General features: G+C 40.2%; 1 protein-coding gene across 1 annotated transcript in view; it reads left to right on the forward strand.

Annotated features, from left to right (window-relative positions):
• kcnh7 (potassium voltage-gated channel subfamily H member 7) overlaps positions 1–19304 on the forward strand; it is a gene marked incomplete at both ends in the record, with an annotated part of 55590 nt that extends 36286 nt beyond the window's left edge. The window contains 9 exons of the mRNA XM_080752771.1: positions 997–1396; positions 1682–1881; positions 5463–5715; positions 10398–10609; positions 10794–10875; positions 11146–11373; positions 12682–12838; positions 15652–15838; positions 19029–19304. Of these exons, the coding sequence (XP_080608897.1) occupies positions 997–1396; positions 1682–1881; positions 5463–5715; positions 10398–10609; positions 10794–10875; positions 11146–11373; positions 12682–12838; positions 15652–15838; positions 19029–19304 (1995 nt within the window). The remainder of the gene's footprint in view (positions 1–996; positions 1397–1681; positions 1882–5462; positions 5716–10397; positions 10610–10793; positions 10876–11145; positions 11374–12681; positions 12839–15651; positions 15839–19028) is intronic.
• Positions 19305–20851: the final 1547 nt, after the last annotated feature.

Here is a 20851-nt window from a genome sequence, read left to right on the forward strand (position 1 = left end):
ACTAAAAAAAGAATCTCCATCTTAACAGTTGATTGAATGTTACATAATCTTGCATCGTGAAAATATCTTGTGAGATGGAAGCGCTTGTCTGTGTGCTTCTGTACAATTTGAATAATTTACCACAGGTGATTGTATCATGAATGAGAGAGGCCGTATTTCAATACTTTAAGATAAATAGAGATTAAATATCACTGAATTTACGCTCTAATCTTAATAGAAAGATGGCTTTATTTATATTTAAAAAAAATAACACTGAAAACAAGATTTTAAACCATCTTTTCAGTGGGGCTTCTCTTTGCTGTTTCTCTAACGCCACTTTCAAAAGCCAGGCATTCCCTACTGTAATTGTCAGGTAAACAAATGATGTCATTAAGGGGCACCCTGGCAAATTCAGCTGAAGCCATTCTCGAGACAGCTAAGCAGTGAACTCCCTGGGATTCATTCAGTGTTTGTTACCGCCTGTTAGGTTTTCAATAAATGAGGATTTATCTGTATAAGCCCCCAGTGTCTTCACTTCCGCGTTAATTTGGCCTTGAACAAAAAGCCATGGGGAGTTGCCAGGATATAGACCTTAGCGAGTTTAGCTTACGGCTGCAGAAAGGTCGTTACCTTGGTTTATAGACTAATGACCTCCTGTTTTGTCATTCATCCATACAGGAGTGAGATAACAAAGCTATGTATGACTTTGGAAAAACATATTCATTGTTGCTTGAAAAGAGCATGTATTGTGGATAAAGTACTACACAGTACAATCCATTATATGTATATTTTTGTTACATTTTGTACACACAAAAACACACTGGATTTTACTGGGTATTGCTTAGAATAAATGACATACTACAGTAGCATAAGGAACAGAACATGTGTGCTTTATGTTTTAGAGCAGCTGATCAATTGGATTCAAACTAAGAAACCTAAGAATGTATTGTAATGTATTATTATGAAGAGGTACAGGTATTATCACTAATACAATGCCTTACTGTATGTTTTGCCTAGACCACCACCCTGATCGGCCTGCTGAAGACAGCTAGACTTCTGCGATTGGTGCGTGTAGCCAGGAAGTTGGACCGGTATTCTGAGTACGGAGCTGCAGTCCTCATGTTGCTTATGTGCATCTTTGCGCTCATCGCTCACTGGCTAGCCTGTATATGGTATGCCATAGGCAATGTGGAGAAACCTTACCTGGAACACAAGATTGGCTGGCTAGACAATCTGGGAGTGTCCATTGGGAAGAGGTACAACTACAGTGATCCTAACTCTGGGCCATCTATCAAGGACAAGTACGTCACAGCACTTTACTTCACCTTCAGCAGTTTGACCAGCGTAGGCTTCGGAAATGTCTCCCCCAACACCAACTCTGAGAAGATCTTTTCCATCTGTGTCATGCTGATTGGCTGTGAGTATGTTACGGTGTTGTGGTACAGTACACCTTTCACCATTTTACTTTCGGCATTCACTATCATACCGTTTGCACTCATGTACTACATTACATTTACAGCATACATAGCAGAGCAAAAGTATTCTCCTCCACATTGTTTTAACTTAACACTGTTGGGGAGTTTACTGTGTAAATTATTGTAAAACCTTATATGAATCTACTATATGAGTAATGCCAGGAAACACAAAAAGTGTTCAGAGTAGTACATTTTGGCTCATGTCTTGGTCATTGTCTGCATTTCAGCCCTCATGTATGCCAGTATCTTTGGCAATGTCTCTGCCATCATCCAGAGGTTGTACTCAGGTACAGCCCGGTACCACGCTCAAATGCTACGGGTCAAGGAGTTCATCCGCTTCCATCAGATCCCCAACCCGCTGAGACAGAGGCTGGAGGAGTACTTCCAACATTCATGGACCTACACCAATGGCATTGACATGAACACGGTCAGCAGAACTTAAAGCATGATTTATACTTTGTTGCTTGTAGTTTACATTAAAGGAAAACTCCAGGATTAAACAACATTGCGCTTTATTTGCCTTTTATCATAAATCTTCATACCTGGTTTGGTTGATTTCTGTTATAGTCGCCCCTCAGAGATCCCAGGAGTCATCCCGACCCTCATTCATATTACTAGATTCTAGCGATCAACAGACTAACTCGATTATATTCTTCTGCTTTAATTAATTAATTTATTTATACCACGATGCCTTGTTATGTATATACTGGCTGTAATATATTTAATAAATAATATATTCATGGAAATAAGTAACCGGAAATCTCGCGAGACGGAACGAGACTTAATTTCTTCTTCTCTGGATGTAAACCTGATGTAAACACTGCCCAGTTCAGGATGTGAAATGCTAATGGGGGTTTAACTGTGGGCTGCAGCGTCTTTTGGAACTATAAATAGAAAAAAGTGCCTTTGGAGTGGTGAAAATGTGCGCTTTTGACTGTGTATATTTAGCCCTGTGTGTGTGTGTGTGTGGGGGGGGGGGGGGGGGGGGGCGTCGGGATGACTATAACAGAAATCAACCAAACCAGGTATGAAGATTTATGATAAAAGGCAAATAAAGCGCAATGTTGTTTTATCCTGGAATTTTCCTTTAAGCATGACTGTAACAGGATTTTTCACAGCAGCCATACTTACACAAAAACTTCTGTAACAGCAGGCGCTTCAGAAGTGTTGTAGCCAACACATGCCGCAGGGCCGGACACGCTTTCGGGTTGTGGGTAGTGCCGGCTTCTTGCCCGGAAGTGGATTGGTGAGACAGAGCCATAGAGATTCTTGTCTGTTTCCAAGTACCCAGTGCGGTAACCACCAATATGACCGATCGCCTAAATATGGAGGTCCTGATATCGTCAGAAGCTGCTGATGTTGGGGTTCTAATGTACAAGCTGCCGCTTCGTTGTGACAGGCAGATACACAGAGATGTCATAAAATGATACATGGATACTAGTAGATATGCCATTCCACACCTCCTCACAAGGTACGAAATTGGTACACAATTGTTCTCCTAAGTGGTCGTGGTTGTCTCTCCCTGCCCCCATCACCTCATTTCTCCATCCTCCCACCCCGTTTGGTGAGCTCGATAGTATCTTGCTTCCGGTTCCCTAAAGGGGCAGACATCCTTGTCACACAGATACAGGAAATCAATTGAAGATGGCTAGTCTGGTTTCCCATTGTCATTGACTAAGTGGAACAGAGCCTTAATTAGTATCTTTGGTAACACCTGTGAAGTAACACCACACAACTATTTATGTCAATATGGCTGCTGTGAAAAAAGGCTACTGTATCCACCTGTTTCCGCGAGAATTTACTGTAATAAACAGCTCACGTCGCATCGCAGATGCAACCGTTGTGAGCTTGTAGATCGCTCTCGGCTGCGACACCGGAAGTGCCGCACGCCTTCTGCGCAATGCACGATGGGACGTTGGAAACTTGTGGATACTGAAACCCAAGTTAATTTTTAGCTGGCTGTAGCTTAGCATTGCAGTGTTGAGCAAAATGCAGAAAATAATTGTTTTGTTTTTCTTCTCTTGTCTGCTTTTCCATTCGGATTAACATCTCAACATTGGTAAGAGCAGGAGGTACATATTTGAATTCATAGCCATTTTTATGTTTTAACATGTCATTTCTTTTCCAGTGTTTAGAGTCCATAACAGTCATCCCCATCATTATCCTTGCAGTACCAATATGAGTCATGACACATGTATGTATGTATGTTAGTTATATATTGTGCATACTCTTATAAGTTATGTATATTTATGTCCAAATCTGTGTTGGCACGATGCATTTGAAAATGTTATATGACTATGCTGATACTGCACGTGTACATATCTTAGAATAAAAAATGCATGAAAATTGTATTTTTTTATTGCAAAGTTGTTTCAGGCATTTTAGTGCGTCCTTCAACATATGGTATACAATTTTCATTAGTAATTCTGTGTAAGCTACATTTATTCTCTGATCAGGGGGGACTCCATTATGCTCTTACGTAAAGTATACTAATTTGATGCAGAATGGCACACAATGCCGGATAGTAAATCTGTAATTGTTCTTGCAAAATACGGTATAACCCAACAGTCAGGTCAAAGGCTTACATTACTGTACATGTTCTCTTTGAAACTGTGGAGAAAAACATCTCTAAAGCAGGCATTTCACAAGCCAGAGACATGATCTATGTAATTTATACTATATGCACACGCTTTGATGTGATGAAGAGACGAAGAGATACAGGCCGACCGTTAGATTAAAAGGAAAATCCACCTAGGGACGGTTACTCCCAGGCGTATAAATGATGAATTGTTTATGTCATGTTATAACTAATTACTCTATACATAAGAGGTTCAAACAAGTTTACATAATGTATGAATTGTTTATGGCATGCTATAACTATTTACTGTATACATATGAGATTTAAACAAGTGTACATCATTTATGATTTTTTTATGGCATGCTTTTTAACAGATTATGGTATAATATTGATGAGGTTAAAATAATGTTCACATATTATACATATTATTTATCAAATGTTTGTTTTATTTTACATATCATAGAACTGCAGATTTTTATTCTGTAAGATTGGATACTAGGAGAATGTTGTTAAATCGAGCCCATCAGGCTATGTATCTAGTCCACAAATGGACTAGATACATAAAAAGCAGGCCTTGTGTTTTCATTATTCATCATAATTGTTTCTATCCATTGCAGAGTGTCTTTTTATTTCAGACAAAGAAAAAGAGTCTAAGACAAATAGAGTGTGTATTCTACTGTGATCTTGCATGTGGCATATCAAGGGGAAATCCTTGTGCACAGTTTAAACAACCAAAGATCAATGAATCAATCCAAAAGTAAAAGATAACGCTTGGTTAGCTGGAATACCATTTTAACGTGCAGTATGTCCACTTTTACTGTACATCAATCCTTTTCCTTTTTTTCATATTTAGTCACAAGTTCATCTTTACTTATTGCTCCTTTGTTCAAGTTAAAAACTACAGCAGGGTAAACTCAAGGCAGGCTGCATCATGCTGACGTTATAGTTAAAGTGATAGTTTCAAGTCAGTTGGTTGGGCGTTGAGTTACTTGGATTTGTAACTGTAATAAAATTACTGTTTTGGCACTTGTAATCCCTTACTGTGGAAGGTACAGTAATATATGTATTTACTTTACTGCCAACACTCTTCATAGTGGACAATATCTCCTTGTGTGAAGCATTCCTAAGCAAAATCCAGAGTATTCATTTATTTCTGAATTAACTCTGGATTGTACTGTTTTTCATGCTATCTCCTTATTTCTGTGTTACACCATCTCATTGTGGCAGATCAGCTTGAGGCCAGTGGTAAACCGATGGTTTTCAACAAGCGTTTTGGCATAGTGCTTCCCATCCCGAGTGGTGATAAAGGAACTCCTTTGTACACAGTACAATCCTCAGTGTCAAAATAGAAGTGGCTAAATGAACACTGAGTATTTTACTGTGTATAATATTGTTGTATCTTACTCATGGACTGTCTCTCTGCACCTCAGGTTTTGAAAGGATTTCCAGAGTGTCTCCAGGCAGATATTTGCCTCCACCTCAATAAGAATCTTCTGGAGGACTGCAAAGCTTTCCACGGGGCCACCAAGGGTTGTTTGAGAGCCTTGGCCATGCGCTTTCAGTCCACCCACGCCCCTCCCGGTGACACCCTGGTCCACAGTGGCGACGTCATCACTGCTCTCTACTTCCTGTCCCGTGGTTCTATCGAGATCCTGAAAGATGACATCGTGGTGGCAATCCTTGGTAAATACACAACCCCTGGCTACATAGTACAAATGTCAGTGTACATTCATCGGACCAATACATTTTAAGAGTTACAAATAGATGATAATAATGTTCATTTTCACCATACTGCTTCGTCCTACCAGTTATACACTTTGAGTCTGTTTATTTTTTGTAAAACTATAATGGTTTGTCTTTTGTGTTATGCTAGATTAAGAAAATTCAGAATTACATTTTCTCAAGATCATTTACCAGTAAGACTCCCTAATCTTGAGATAAGCGACCGTTGGTCGCTTATCTCCACAAATAGGCCAAAAGTTTGTTTTACCAATTATCAAGACATACGGGCAGTTGACAGTTTGCCATGGTTACTCATTGAAGTTGAATCTCCATATATGGAGATAACCTACGCATCACACTAAGTCTGACCTCACCAGCCCATATTTGGGCATGAGCAACTTATGTCTCCATATATGGAGATATGATGACATCACACAGTCCTCAGCCGATGATGTGGCGTGATGTCATACAATACACAAACGAGCCCTACAGTATAAAGGGGCAATTCTTGCCAGGAAAGAAGCATTTCTTCGACTCAGACCTTATCGCCAGGGTTGGCTTATAGCAGCTGTCGGTAGGACCATATATGGATTCTGTTAGTGTGGATCTCCTAACAGGGCATCATCTGGGATACAATCCCTTTTATGCCCATATATGGAGATCCCTAACAGAATCCCTTTCATGCCCATATATGGAGATCCCTAACAGAATCCCTTTTATGCCCATATATGGAGATCCCTAACAGCATCCCTTTTATGCCCATATATGGAGATCACTAACAGCTAACAGAATCCCTTTTATGCCCATATGGAGATCCCTAACAGAATCCCTTTTATGCCCATATATGGAGATCCCTAACAGAATCCCTTTTATGCCCATATATGGAGATCCCTAACAGAATCCCTTTTATGCCCATATATGGAGATCCCTTACAGAATCCCTTTTATGCCCATATATGGAGATCCCTAACAGAATCCCTTGTATGCCCATATATGGAGATCCCTAACAGAATCCCTTTTATGCCCATATATGGAGATCCCTAACAGAATCCCTTTTATGCCCATATATTATGGAGAAATCCCTGCTCTGAGTATCTGACATCAGTGTGATGTCACCTGTTTATGCCCATATATGGAGATCCCTGCTCTGCGTATCTGGTTGCTATGGTAAACAGTTGGTTGCTAGGGTAAAAAAACATGGTTGCTATGGTAAACAGTTGGTTGCTAGGGTAAACAGTTGGTTGCTAGGGTAAAACCATGGTTGCTAAGGTGGTTGCTAACGTACACTAACAGACCAGCAACAACAGACTGTTGCCACAGCAACGTACACAAAGGTTTGTGTACACATGTGGTGTGATGTCATACTGATGCGGAGATATGAGCAGGGCAAAGGTGTGACGTGTGACGTGTGACGGACGGACGGACGGACGGACGGACGGACGGCCGGTGGAGGTTTTCATAGTAAACTGCTCCCTGACGGTCGCAATAAATAATGTATAAATAATTATGAATATTGTAAGGACCAAATCAATTGTAATTGTATATTTTAATGAGCACTGGTTCCAGCTAGGGCATGAGTAAATCAGTGAAACAGTATTACTTTGAATATTGTCAAGATTTATTTTTGGGCTTTTATGCTTTTATTGATAGGACAGTAGACTGACAGGAAATGGACAGAGAGATGGGGAGTGACATGCAGAAAAGGTTGGGATTGGGATTCGAAACCGCAACATGCTGTCAGGCTGGCATTGCAGCCTAGGGTGGCCGGACCACCACGCCAGCAGCCTGGGCCTACTTTAATACTTTGTTCATTCTAAACTTGGACAAGCGGTATCTATTGCAATACTGACATAGTTACAACATTGTTTACTCTGCTCCTGCCAGAATTCCGAGAGTTATTTACTAACCTTTGAAAATTCATAGAATATTGTTCTTCACAATGATCCACGCACCGACCGCTTTAAAACACGTACCGGTAGTAGGGTCTCTGAGAAATAGAATTGGGCCATCGTGGTAATCCATTCCGTAGTTATGGCAAGTTTAATTTTTTGCCCCCTCAAGCACTGGGTTTCATTTATGTTTGAGATTGGACATATGCCATCAGTATTATGAATTTAAATGCCAGTGGTCTACTACACTATGGTGTACTGTGTTACCAAAATCTAAAGAGCTCTGCTAGTCTCTGAGATGTGTGAGCGTTTCAACCAGTTCACATCAAACTCAATCAGGATTTAGATCTAACCACTCTGTAGTAGGCTAATGAATTACAGTAAAATGGTTCAATTAGGTAACGTCATTTTCCCTTTTTGTTTGTACATGTTAGTCATCAAATGAATCCAAAGTTTTTCTTTCACCATTGGATTGAATGTTTTCTATTTATCATTTCACAACTTCCTTCCTACTCAGTTTTTTTTTCTTGATAATATGTTATTTATTATTAAGCAGAGATGCTACTGCAGTCAGCTCAGGGAAGGATTGGCAGAGCAATTTCCCACATGGCTTATTTATGCTCAAACCACATTTCTCAGTTGAATTTGTGGGTTGGTCATTCGGCAAAGTATAAATTAACCTTCAATGTTTAAACATTGACTGTTTAAACAAAGACATCGAGTGGAACATCAGGGAGGCAACCATTACTAGTAATACCTCATGTATGCTTGGTTTGGAAGATTAGGTCTACTGAGCTGCACAAAAGTGATTTAGCGATTTCTTTTTATAAACGCAAATAATCCCTCCAAAGTCTTTGAATATAATGCTGTGCAGATGTCACATAAATAATATACATTGTGCAGACTTTGTTTAACATTTAGTTTGCTTGTTTTTTGTTCATTTTCTTTTTTACTTCAAAGTGCTGAGCTCTGTCACAGTGCCACTTGTTTAATAGCAAAAGCAGATGAGGTAAAGTGGATAGGAGAGCATTTACAGAAAGCTCTGATTAAAATGAATGTCAACACACTAAATTGGCTATAATGTTTTGTCATGTTGGTGATGTCAGTAATATACTGACACTGAAAACCCATTAGTCTTATTAGTGATAATGTTTTCCCTCACTGGTAAACCGCAAACAGGTGTTACAGGCCAAGCCTGGATTAAACTGGTCATTATTCAAGCAATGAATGCTCTCCAAACCCACACCTGACAGAATGGGGTCTGAGCTTAGCAAAACCACAGCATTGCACAAAATCCATTAATAGCAAATATATAATAGCAAATATACCGGAAACGTCACTGATCTCAAAGACCAGCTCATTGATATTTATAGCGATCCATCAGAGCCATTTTGAAAACAGTTTTAAATCGTTCTTTCTTAATCACTGGTACGGACCACTGGTCGTCCACGGGAAAATATTTTTCAAATTATTTTTTACTTTTTTTAAACATTTACAAAATATGTTTGAACAATATTTCAGGAGTCCATCACAATTTGAACTGATAGCTTAATGTTGGAGAAAAAAACTTGAAATGAAATATTGACTGTCAAGAGCTTGAAACAGAAAATAGCCGATCTACAAGCTCATGATGCATTGCACTATGACACATTGGTTAATTGTAGATCGGCTATTTTCGGTGCACGACAAAGTATACATTTTAAGATCATTCATATATCAATATTTAAATGTATGTGTTATATTAAGTATATATATATATATATATATATATATATATATATATATATATACAGTATATTGTGGGGGAGTGGGGTGGGGTGGCCTTCGAGGATTGTTTTAAATATGCTACTGCAAAAGGTTGAAAGGTTGAGAAACCATTGTTGAGAACGGTTGAGAACCATTGTTTGAGATTGCCACCAATACAATTACAGTATGTCAAGACGTGGGTGGCCAGTTCATTGTGGTTTTCCTGATTAAAAGCTTTGGAAGCTTACTGTATAGCAGGGTGATTTCAGAGGTGACCACAGGAGAGATACTGTATGGCCCTGTCGGTCTGCCATCCTGTGCCAGAAAGGGCACAGTATGTATGGTTTCAGAGGTGAGGAATTAGTCAGGCCACCATCTGAGCAAATGACCTTCTGAGTTCTTGTAGTCAGACTTGTATGTGGGGTACATGGTGCGCCACTCTGTGTGATCCTGTCTTGTGTGCTAGATAGGTGTCCAGCACCTGCCGAGGTCGCAGTGAACACTGAGGCTTCAGGCCACAATTCATGGGTCACAAACCGGAGGCCGACATATTGCATCTCTTTCACACGAAACCCTAGTGGCAGCGTTGGCATTTAGTGAACCCTGGCTCAAACAAAATGCTTTTTCATGATGCCCTTTACATTTTACTTCTAGTCTTTTGCTTAATGGACTCTCATACCAACAAGAGGATTGTCAAAGTTGAGACCTAAGTCATAGATTGTATCCTTTCCAGAAAGGTAGTTTGGGGAAGAACTTGTTTAAATTGTGTGATGTATCCATAGAAATAAAACAATTCAAATACACACAAAATAATTGAATCATATGGATCTCGGGATTGGCATGGCTTCAATGTGGATCTCTGACTGTAAAATGTGTTTACATCTGTAGCAGACACAGCACATTGTCTCACTCTTAAGTTGTGCAAGACTCCTTGCAAGTAAAGTGTGTCTGTTCTTCAACTTGTCAGTGAATAACCCAATGAGATGTGCCGTATCTGTGTCCTCGCTAGGGAAAAATGACATCTTTGGAGAGATGATTCATCTGTATGCCAAACCTGGCAAATCCAATGCTGATGTGCGAGCTCTGAGTTACTGTGACCTGCACACCATTCAGCGGGAGGAGTTGTTGGAAGTCTTGGACATGTACCCAGAGTTTAACGATTTCTTCTTCAAAAACCTGGAGCTTACCTTCAACCTCAGAGAGGTTGAATGTAACACCAAGGTAGATCACATCAGTGTTATTGAGCGTTTGCTGCACACTATGATTGTTTCAGTGTTCACATTTCTGATTATTTACACATTTACACTCTCTGCACAATACTGATAAAAACACAATTTTACAAGCATTTCCCTACATTTCAATTTCAATTCAATTAATTATTCATTCTAACACCTCAATGGTGCAGGCCAATTCCCAAGGCTGCGATTCAGATGGTGAGGGCACTAAGGTCAAGAGAAGGATTTCCTTCACACCACATCTATCTAAAGGTAAATAGAAATGTGTCTTACCACTTTCCACCAGGTTCAGTACATTTGGTACATTTTGGCGCTACAAAGTTCTTTGTTATTGTTAACTGAGTGGCACTCCCCAAGGATGACAACTCACTAAGGAATAAAGCCTGATTTATTCTTAATTGCACGCCGGTGACACATACCGAAAATTGCAGATCTACTTACTGTACAAGCTGAACAAAGTATGTCAATCGCTTACGGCCACAATGAGTTCCACTGACTTCTGTGTTCATTACCACCCTACAGGGGAAAGCAACAGGGAAGTGGATAATGACTCCGAGAGGGAGAGAGAGTCCTACTCGTGCCTAAAAAGAGGTTCAGAAGACAAGAACTCAGGGAAAGATGAGCTAAGGTCTCTGGGCTCAACGGTCCTTGGTTATTCCACCACCGATGCCCCAACCATGGGTGTTGACTCAAATCCCACTGGACACATCCAGGTCCGGGACAGCATGGAGAGGAGCCCATCTTTTGAAGGTAACATGCTTTGTTCTTCTATTCTGAAAACATGTACGTAAGCGTTAACTGTTTTTGACAGAAGCTCTTAAAAGCTATTGCTCGTCCAGTTAAAATCACATTCCCATACCACACTAATCCTCACTTTCAGACCTGTCTGGACACGTTGTTATCCTGTTTCTATACGGACTAGGTAGCCTTGAATCCCTCAACTCTACCGTCAAAATAGAGCAGTCCTTCTCTGTCCTCAGGAAAATCACATAGCAGCTGGAACATGAAAAAAAACGTCCCATAAGAGGATCATGGCGAATATCATCCAATTATGCCAGCATCATATTCATCTCACTATACCAGGAAAATAGGTCTACATGCATCATTTAGATGTCGATATGCAGTATGTACAGCTGAAAGGACCAATCAAAGTGTGTCCTACACAACCTCTTAGCAGAAAACCTAGACAGACAGCTGCACCTGCAGCTGCAGAGGCCAAAAATAAGCAGAATAATCAAATCATTTTCACAGTGAACCCTGATAAAAGCTGTATGAGCTTTTACCATCCTGGTGAGTCAGATTGGAATCCTTTTTTTACTTAGATTTAATAGTTACACAAACTAACCTTTTCAAATTTTTTCCATCAGATCCGCAAACCTTTCAAAATGTAAATTCTGGATTACACTTCCAGAATACCCTTAGATACCTGGTCATCTCTGGGTGCTGTATCGGCAACTCTGCATCAGTAATTCATTCATTCTCTAATAATAACACAACCCAGATTGTGTTTGGTCGACCGTCACGGGTGTGGAGGTAAAATGCATGTTTGCTGAGAGGCATACCATACCCCTTGTTGGTGTCCTTTGGTAGCAGAGACATTATGCCTCATGACGGTAAAAGTAAATAGCATCCATTGAGATGCCACACACACAACACAGTCAAATATCCCCAAATCTGCATAGGGCATCACAGCAGCCTACACAGACTGCTGCAGCAGATAATGTAATCACACACTGCTAACCATCACTCTGGTGAAAATCACAAAAGACTCAATACCAATCAGTGGACAAGGGAGCATGACTACTAACAGGTGCCCAGTAGAGATAACAGCAGAGCTAGCTTGCTAGCTGGACAAAAAATAAATAAATAAAAAAATAAAACACACTGTTAACAATTCTCCTGCAACAAGGGGTTGATAAATTACAAACAAAGAACCAACACACAGCTTTCCTGTAAAGATTAATTGCATTCTATTTCAGTCGTTGGTTGTTTTAGTGATTACCTTGCTGTGACCCACATGTGAGGTTGTAAAGCACGTATGTTTGCTTCGCTCACCAGATCTGTGCAGTGATAAATGGGCTTGTGAAAAGCCTGCAGACTACCTGGATGAGTCAGCACAGTTGCAGGAGCTGGGAGGGGAGGACAATTCTGCAAGTGAACTCACATATGGAGAGGTGGAACAGCGCTTAGATCAGCTCCAAGAGCACTTGAACAGGTACAGGTCTTTTCTCCTGCTTTTCCCCCGTAATGTTATGCACTGTATGAATGTATAGAAGCTGCTATAAAGTTTTCAAGTGGCTGCTTCCACTTACACTATATGTGTCAACCTCTTTCTGCGACACGCAGACCTTTGATGCTCAAGTCATTGTCATAAACAACTTCATCCTTCATAGTTCCTAAATTTAACCACCGCATTTGTCCACCTAATAATCTGTATAGACCAGGGGGCCACTTACAATATAGAATAGTAATGTGTTCATAGATATTAGATATGGAGCTGTCAAAGTACAAGGGTAAAGACCTGTAGTCATCAGTGTAGTCACTGATGCATGCACATTGTTTCTTAAAAGAACCCTGGCTAATAACCCAAATATGCCTTAATACCCCACTAAAACATATTTTTTAAAACACCTTAAATATTTTATTTATTTCAGAAATAGTTCATCTTTCACTGGACTCCGACCCCAGCCCCATGGTATCGAATCCCGTTGCCACCATTACTTTTCCAACAACCGCGGACATATTTTTTATTTATTTTTTGCAGATAAAGTATAGTTTTTTACCTCGTCGGAGGCGCGCAGTCTCAAGCGACCTTGATCCACGAGAGGCACCACAGAGTGAGCTAAAGCGAGGGAGTTGCCTGCCGAACATGGTGAAGGTCGCTTGAGCCGACTCAGCGCCGTTCTAGTTACGTCCCGATAGAGACAGAATAGTAAATCATGTTTGGGGGTGAGCGTTTGCCCCCGGGTGAGCGTTTGCCCAACTGTCACTCAAAGTGCCTCAAAGTGACTTCAATCATTTGGATTTAAGGAATTTATGCATGTGCAACAAAAAAAAACATATTTAAAATATTCTATAAATTTCATAGGGCTAGACCACACATGGACAAATGACATCATCAACTTGCAACGGATATTGACCCTATGAGATGAACTATTTATGGAATAAATTCATTTTACATTTTAGTTATAGAGGACAATTATAATGCATTAAGCTTATTTTTGGCTTATTAGCCAGGGATCCTTTTAATGTTCCTCATGGCTGAAATAATCTCCAAAATTTAGACAGACAGCTAAGAGTCAGCTAAGAAGCAGGCAAGTTCACAAAAGAAACAACAACCTACCACACATTCTGGCTAAATGCGGTCCAATCACAACATGCAAATAGGCGATTTGTGCAGCATTTACATTTGAGTCTTGTCCTGGGGTGGATTGCTATTGTGACCAAATGGTAAATGGTGCATTTATATACTATTTTTATCCAAAGCGTTTTACATAGATTGGGCATTACATTAACCCATTCACACACACATTCATACACCGATGGCGTAGGAAACCATGCAATGCACCAACCAACCTGGCTGCTCATCGGAAGCAATTAGGGATTAAGAGTCTTGCTCAAGGACACTTCGACACCAACTCTAGGGGAGCCTGGGATCGAACTGGGAACCTCACGGTTGCCATCCGGCCACTCTACCAGCCACTACACATGAGCCACTGCTGCCCCACTGCCGACCAATGATAGCAACACACCTGCAGCCAGCAGGCCATCTGACACAGGCAGACAGGCAGACAGCAAGGGGTATTTCTTAACAGGAATTAACACTGGTGAGAGGCTGAGCTCAGATTTTTCCATCTCAATGAAGACACTGCATCCACTGCACTCACCCTGACCCTGGGCAGAAGCTGGCTACAGTACTTGATGTCTACTATTGATAGGATCAGCAGCGATTCTCTGCCACTCCAGTCAAATGAAGAGCATTGAGCGTTAATTTATCTCAGACTGTTTTTACACTCTGAGATAGAAAATAGAAGTATCGTGCAGGATTTTGCAGGGTGGTTCTGTCCACTTGCCGGTTGGAGAAATTGTAGATTGTCTGTTACACCTGCACTGAATGCCTACTATGACGTTTAAATGTGCTGTGTGGGTCATTAATCATGACTCAATAAGCAATCGTTGCACTCGCTGCTACAAAGCAGAGTAATAAACCAGGAACAAAATGAAAGTGACATGTCTTTGTATATTAGACAGGGTAATTCAAAGATTATTCAGCGCTAACACATTTTGCCTGATGCCCTAAATTTAGCATCTGGAGGAAGTCTAGCCATAATTAGAACAAGAAACACGCCACACTAAATGCTGAATTCACATCACCCACTGAATATTTATGTTTTGTCACTCCTTGCAAAAGCAGTAGGAATAGTCTACTAAGCTGATATAATGCATTCCCATACCAGACCTTATATATCTTTAGTTGTATAATGTCAAGGAACATAAGCTCCACCTAGTGCCCAATGAAGCACATATAGAAAAGAATGGATACACAAAAGAATGGATGCAGAAAAGAATGGCAGCACGATTGCATTTGGTGTCATTTTACACTCTTTATGTCAGTGGTTATCAATCTGGGGTCCCAGGGGGTTCCAGGGGGTCCCCAGCAAAATCAGGTACGGTGTTATTCAAAAATAGCCAATCTACAAGCTCACAGCACAACATGATTTGACGCGTCGTGAGTTTGTAGATCTGTTATTTTAGAAGAAGAAAAAAATAAATCTTCTCTTATGGGGGCAAATGACACAAAGTCTTTTCAAATGGGGGTCTGTGGCCAAATACATCAATATGTTTTTTGGGGGTGAGACTTTTTAGTACCACCAGTAAAACCATGCCCACTGCTATTCCCTATACTGTTATTACGGTCTAATTATTTTTCCATTCTTCCACTCTCATCTTCTGTTTCCACTCTCTCTCTGTCTGTCTCTGTCTCTCTCTGTCTCTCTCTGTCTCTCTCTCTCTCCCACCCCCCCCCAGGCTGGAATCTCAGATGACGTCAGACATTCAGACTATTCTCCAGCTGTTGCAGAGACAGTTGGCCGTGGGCCCTCCGGCCTACAGCACTGTGACTTCCAGTCCAGAATACCAGAGACCTGCCATGAAGGTGCAGCCTGTCACTGCTCTGACAACAACCAGCCATTTATTCAGCCATACAGCAACACAAGTAAGGGGTTTGATTAGATTTTTATTTGGATCTTTTAGCTCAGTGTTTCTCAAACTTTTAATTTTTTTTACATTTATAGGTCTCCCCTTGACTCTGACAGTATACAATTGGAACCAAATGGACCCGTTAGCGTCCATTTGGTTCCATTTGTATACTGTTAGAGTTAGAGACTTGGAAGGGAAATTTGTATTCTCACTGCACTGTTCAGCAAAAATTACTAGATATGAATTTCGAAATTGCCGTCATTTTTGAAAAAAAATCCAGAAGTTTTGCTCAATGAAAACGGGGCATTGTATGGGTCAATTTAGACCCCCATAAAGGAACCCACAAAGTCCCTGGAATGCACTTTGAGAGGAGAAATCATACTAAGGCAAACGCCGATAAGGCAAACGCCGATAAAGCAAACACATTGCAAGCGGCGCCCGGGTCTCCTACCGTAGTGATGAATAAAGAATATTGAGCAATACAATGGTTATATGTCACAGTTATTGTCCACGACATTGCAAGCGGCGCGAAGGCCAGCGGACCTTGGTCCTGCTCTTCGCGCCCGAGCGCCGCAGGCGCGAGTGCCCGCGAAGCCGCGGTGAATGCAATCGTTATATTTATGCCCAGGCCATAACAAAGGAGGTTTAGTAGTACATTAGTTTGCCTTATCAGCGTTTGCCTTATCGGCGTTTGGCTTATCAGGACGTGCCCGCTTTGAGAACCACTGTTTTAGCCCATTGGTTAATCTTCTAAGAGTTCACATTAAAGACATAGCATTACATTACAGCATACGATAATCATGAAAGACAAGTATTACAGAATATAGTCGTTGTCATAAAAATATACAATACACCCATTTTAACCTTTTATTCATGTCCACACGAGAGAAAGTATACAAGGACAACATTAGGTGCAGTATGGTAACATTCACAAAATCATGTCTTATGTCTATATATGGGCATTCCCAGATATGGGCTTAATATTAATGACATCAGGGATCTCCATATACTGTATGGGTCACGCCTCATGTCACGCCCCATATATGGCCATTAATTTATTAGTGAATACATTTTCCCCATTGACTTAATGGGAAAATTAATGGCCATAATATGGAGCGTAACATGAGGCATAACTGACCCACTTACATGAGGCGGAGGTTTTTATTATTATTTTTACATATTTGTTTCTATTCAACTATTTATTGTAACGTCATTAGGTTGTTGTGACCGTAGGAAGCAGTCAACTATTTATTGTAAATAATAAACAAAATCAATAAATCAATTTTAAAGATAGACTATGCAAGTGCGTCTTGATGAAACCGGGAAAGTGAGCACTAACCAGCAAATACTGTAAGTAGTTTGACACTTCTATGGCCCAATCAATCAAGTCAGCGCTCAATCCCTTTGAAGTTCAAAGGGATCAATTAACGGCCATCCCCGGGAGAGGTGTTCCTGTTTGTTGAGTTTATTAGGATCCCAATTATTAGGATCCCCATTAGCTGATGCATAACAACAGCTAATCTTCACACATACTGTAACATAAAAACATGAAATTCAACAAGACATTACAGGACAAATAAAAATGTACAAAGTACATTTTCCTTCAAACAGTGTGACTTGCATACCATCCATCATGCAACTTGGGTCCATCCTGCAATGTCTTTGGGAGAGTTATTGTATTGAATTCCATAATTTAACAGATAGTAACTGGCTTATTAGACTTTAGATTTTTTCTAATTAGTGCAACAGAATGTTGTCTCAAACACTCCACCACTGTGGGCCATCATTATACTGTGTCGTTCACTAAAGCCAATTAAGTAAAGCGTGGATAGGAAAATGAGCCATCGAGACAGACTGATTGCTCATTCCTTTCAGCAGAGATGAACCTCGTCTGACCATATTACAGACCCAAGAAAAATCAGAATGTCTGATAAAGCCAACTTTTTTTTTATATATATTTGTTAAATTAGTTTTCGATGGCTGAGAACCTTATTATTGTTTCATGCTGTTACATGCTGTTATCTGTTACACCATGCATTAACCAACTAACATTAAGAATTTTCTTTTTTTAATAAAACTATCTCATCTGTATTATTTATTCTTACTTAAAATGGTTAACAGAAGAAGGGATCATATGTCTAACTTTATTGTGAAGCTTAGAAGTAAACAGTGGTGGCCTTGTGGTTAGAGTGTCCACCCTGAGACTGGGAGGTCAGGATTTGAACCCTGGCCGGGTCATACCAAAGAATCAGAAACATTGAACCCAGAGCCTCCCTGCTTGGCACTCAGCATCAAGGGTTGGATTGGGGTTAAGTCCTTTCGACATACCTTTCGACATACTTGGGTCATGTCCAGGGGGTGTAAAAATTGTGTTATTTAGTTTTTCAACTGATTCTGACAGGAAATTAGGTCTACTAGCCAGGATAAAAAATCTACCATAATCTGCTCACTGCAAATACCCACAGTGGCCAAATCAAGTTGGGCTCCCATCGACTTTCTATACAGGAGGAAAATACCCAGAAAAAAAATCTGCTTTAAGTAGGATGTGAGGGGTCTAACTAGGGGTTTGTCATGATGCTGAATCCATTGCAAGCATTTGTTTTGCACAAAAAACATTCATTCGCCCCAGAAAACGCCCACAAAACTGATGAAAAGTGATGAGTCATCACTTTTCATCACTAAACCATCATTTTCTGGGGCCATTTTTAGCCCAAGGAATGTGTTTTGTGCAAAACAAATGCTTGCAATGGATTCAGCATCTCATGACAAACCCCTAGTTAGACCCCTCACATCCTACTTAAAGCAGATTCTTTTCTGGGTATTTTCCTCCTGTATAGAAAGTTGATGGGAGCCCAACTTGATTTGGCCACTGTGGGTATTTGCAGTGAGCAGATTATGGTAGATTTTTCATCCTGGCTAGTAGACCTAATTTCCTGTCAGAATCAGTTGAGAAACTAAATAACACAATTTTTTCCAACCCGAGTGGATTTTTTTCCTAGAATTACTAGACTACTCATGGCTCGGTAAGGCTTACTTACTTTTTACTTAGCAGTAAACACTAGCGCATAGCAGTGCAACGCATTGTGAGCTTGTAGTTCTATTTGTACGACTTTGTATAACTCAGGCTTTACACATTGTTTTAAGTTGCTGATGGTAAAGGTGTCTTCTCTCCTGTATAATGTACCTTCTGCCACCGTCTTCCTCAGGGTCCTGACCTTAAACCGGAGAGGACCCAGATCCATCAGGAATCCAAAGACACTCAGCCTCACATGAATACAGCCGTGGATGACAGCCTTACAACACTGCTTGTACAGAGACATGTGCTGCCCCAGCATCAGCTACAACAACAACAACAACATCCACATTCTGAATTGATCCTTCTTCCAGATGAATCATCATCAGTCTCTCCCTCTTCCCCATCAATATCTAACAGCATGGGTCTCCATAGACCTGTCTCAGACCCAGGACCACCAAGGCCATAAGTCCCTCAGCAACACATGTTGAAGTGTTCTTATATCTGTGTCGTATTGCTGTAATTACGTTACACAGTAAAATCATCAGGATTCATTTAACCATTTCAGCCCTACGTGTCATCATATGACAGTTAGCACACCAAAAAATAGCCAATCTATGTGTTATTAGTTTGGCTATGTTTGCTGTTTTGGAAATAGTTTGACATCTTTTGACAACTGACAATAGGGGAGGCCAGGTTGAAAGTGTAAAAAAGAAAAGTCTCAAGGGTTAAACAAACTCTGAGGATTTCACTGTGTAGCTGCATTATTTGATCAGCATGCTCACACAGACATAATTCATTATTGATGATTTGCTTGATAATAGATTTAAGTATTTCTTTTGTTATCACATACGGAATAAGGACTGTTGTCTGCAGTTATCGATGTAACTACAGCATTATTATGCAGACGTGAACAATTTGCTGATGTTTTGCTATTTGCCTGTCTTCTCTGAAGTATGACTCAGGGGTTATGGACTGTCTATTGCACTGCAATACATACATAAAGTACTGTAGGTTATTCCTTAAACTATGTGCATTATAACTGCAATCATAATGCATTATTCATGCACCCTTGATGTTACAGCCAACAGGACATCATACCTCCTTGTCAGGGCATATAGGCTAACATGCATGTTTGAGGGTTTTCTCTTGCATGTTATCCCTGTGCTATAGGCCTATGGCAAGCAAGTGTGATGATGGCCTTTCTAAGGCAGTAGTTTTATATTTGTAAGTTTCTATTTTGCACTGCTTATTGGGCCCAAAATGTAGCAAACATTAAAATGAATTTGTTTTGCCCAATCCTTTTTTTTTTTTTTTTCATAGGATGCATTTGTTAGAGGGGTATTATAATTCATCACATGGAAACTGAGCAGACCGACCCATGGGTCTTGTGCCTATAACCAAATCCATATAATATTATGTCATATCTCCAGGTAGAGGTAACCATAACATGTTTCCCTCTAATGTTTTCATTGAAGATGCACATTGTTAGATTTCAATCTTGTAATATAGCCAGGTGTAAAAAGTTGTACATGTGTTTTTTAAATCATGAATTATGTTAGAACATGGGTGTGTCATGCAACATAGCACATAAGTTGGTTCTGTAGCTGTGCGAACAATACAAATAAAACACAATTTTACCTGTATTAAGATTTTATGTTTATATGATGACAAACTGACAAGCGTGTTAGTGTATACAGTAGTTGCTTCATGGCCTCTTGATAGATGTGTTTCTCAACCTGTTTTGGGCCAGTGCCCCCTATCCAATATCCAGGTCCCTTACCGCCCCCGACACTCAATTAAAAAGTAACCTTTACTTTTATTGTGTTTTATATAACATACAGTAAATTATATAATTTAGAAAACATCTAATCAATTTCCAACAATCAATAATATAATATGTAAGTATTAGTCTACTTCCCAGGGAGCGATTATGAGTACAGTAGAATAGTATGTGGATGTCAGGCACTGTTGCATCAGCCCCAGCCCCTCTCACAGCACTGAATGGCAGGGTTA

This window comes from Nannobrachium achirus, assembly GCF_963921795.1.
Source record: "Nannobrachium achirus genome assembly, chromosome: 22".
Taxonomy (NCBI): domain Eukaryota; kingdom Metazoa; phylum Chordata; class Actinopteri; order Myctophiformes; family Myctophidae; genus Nannobrachium; species Nannobrachium achirus.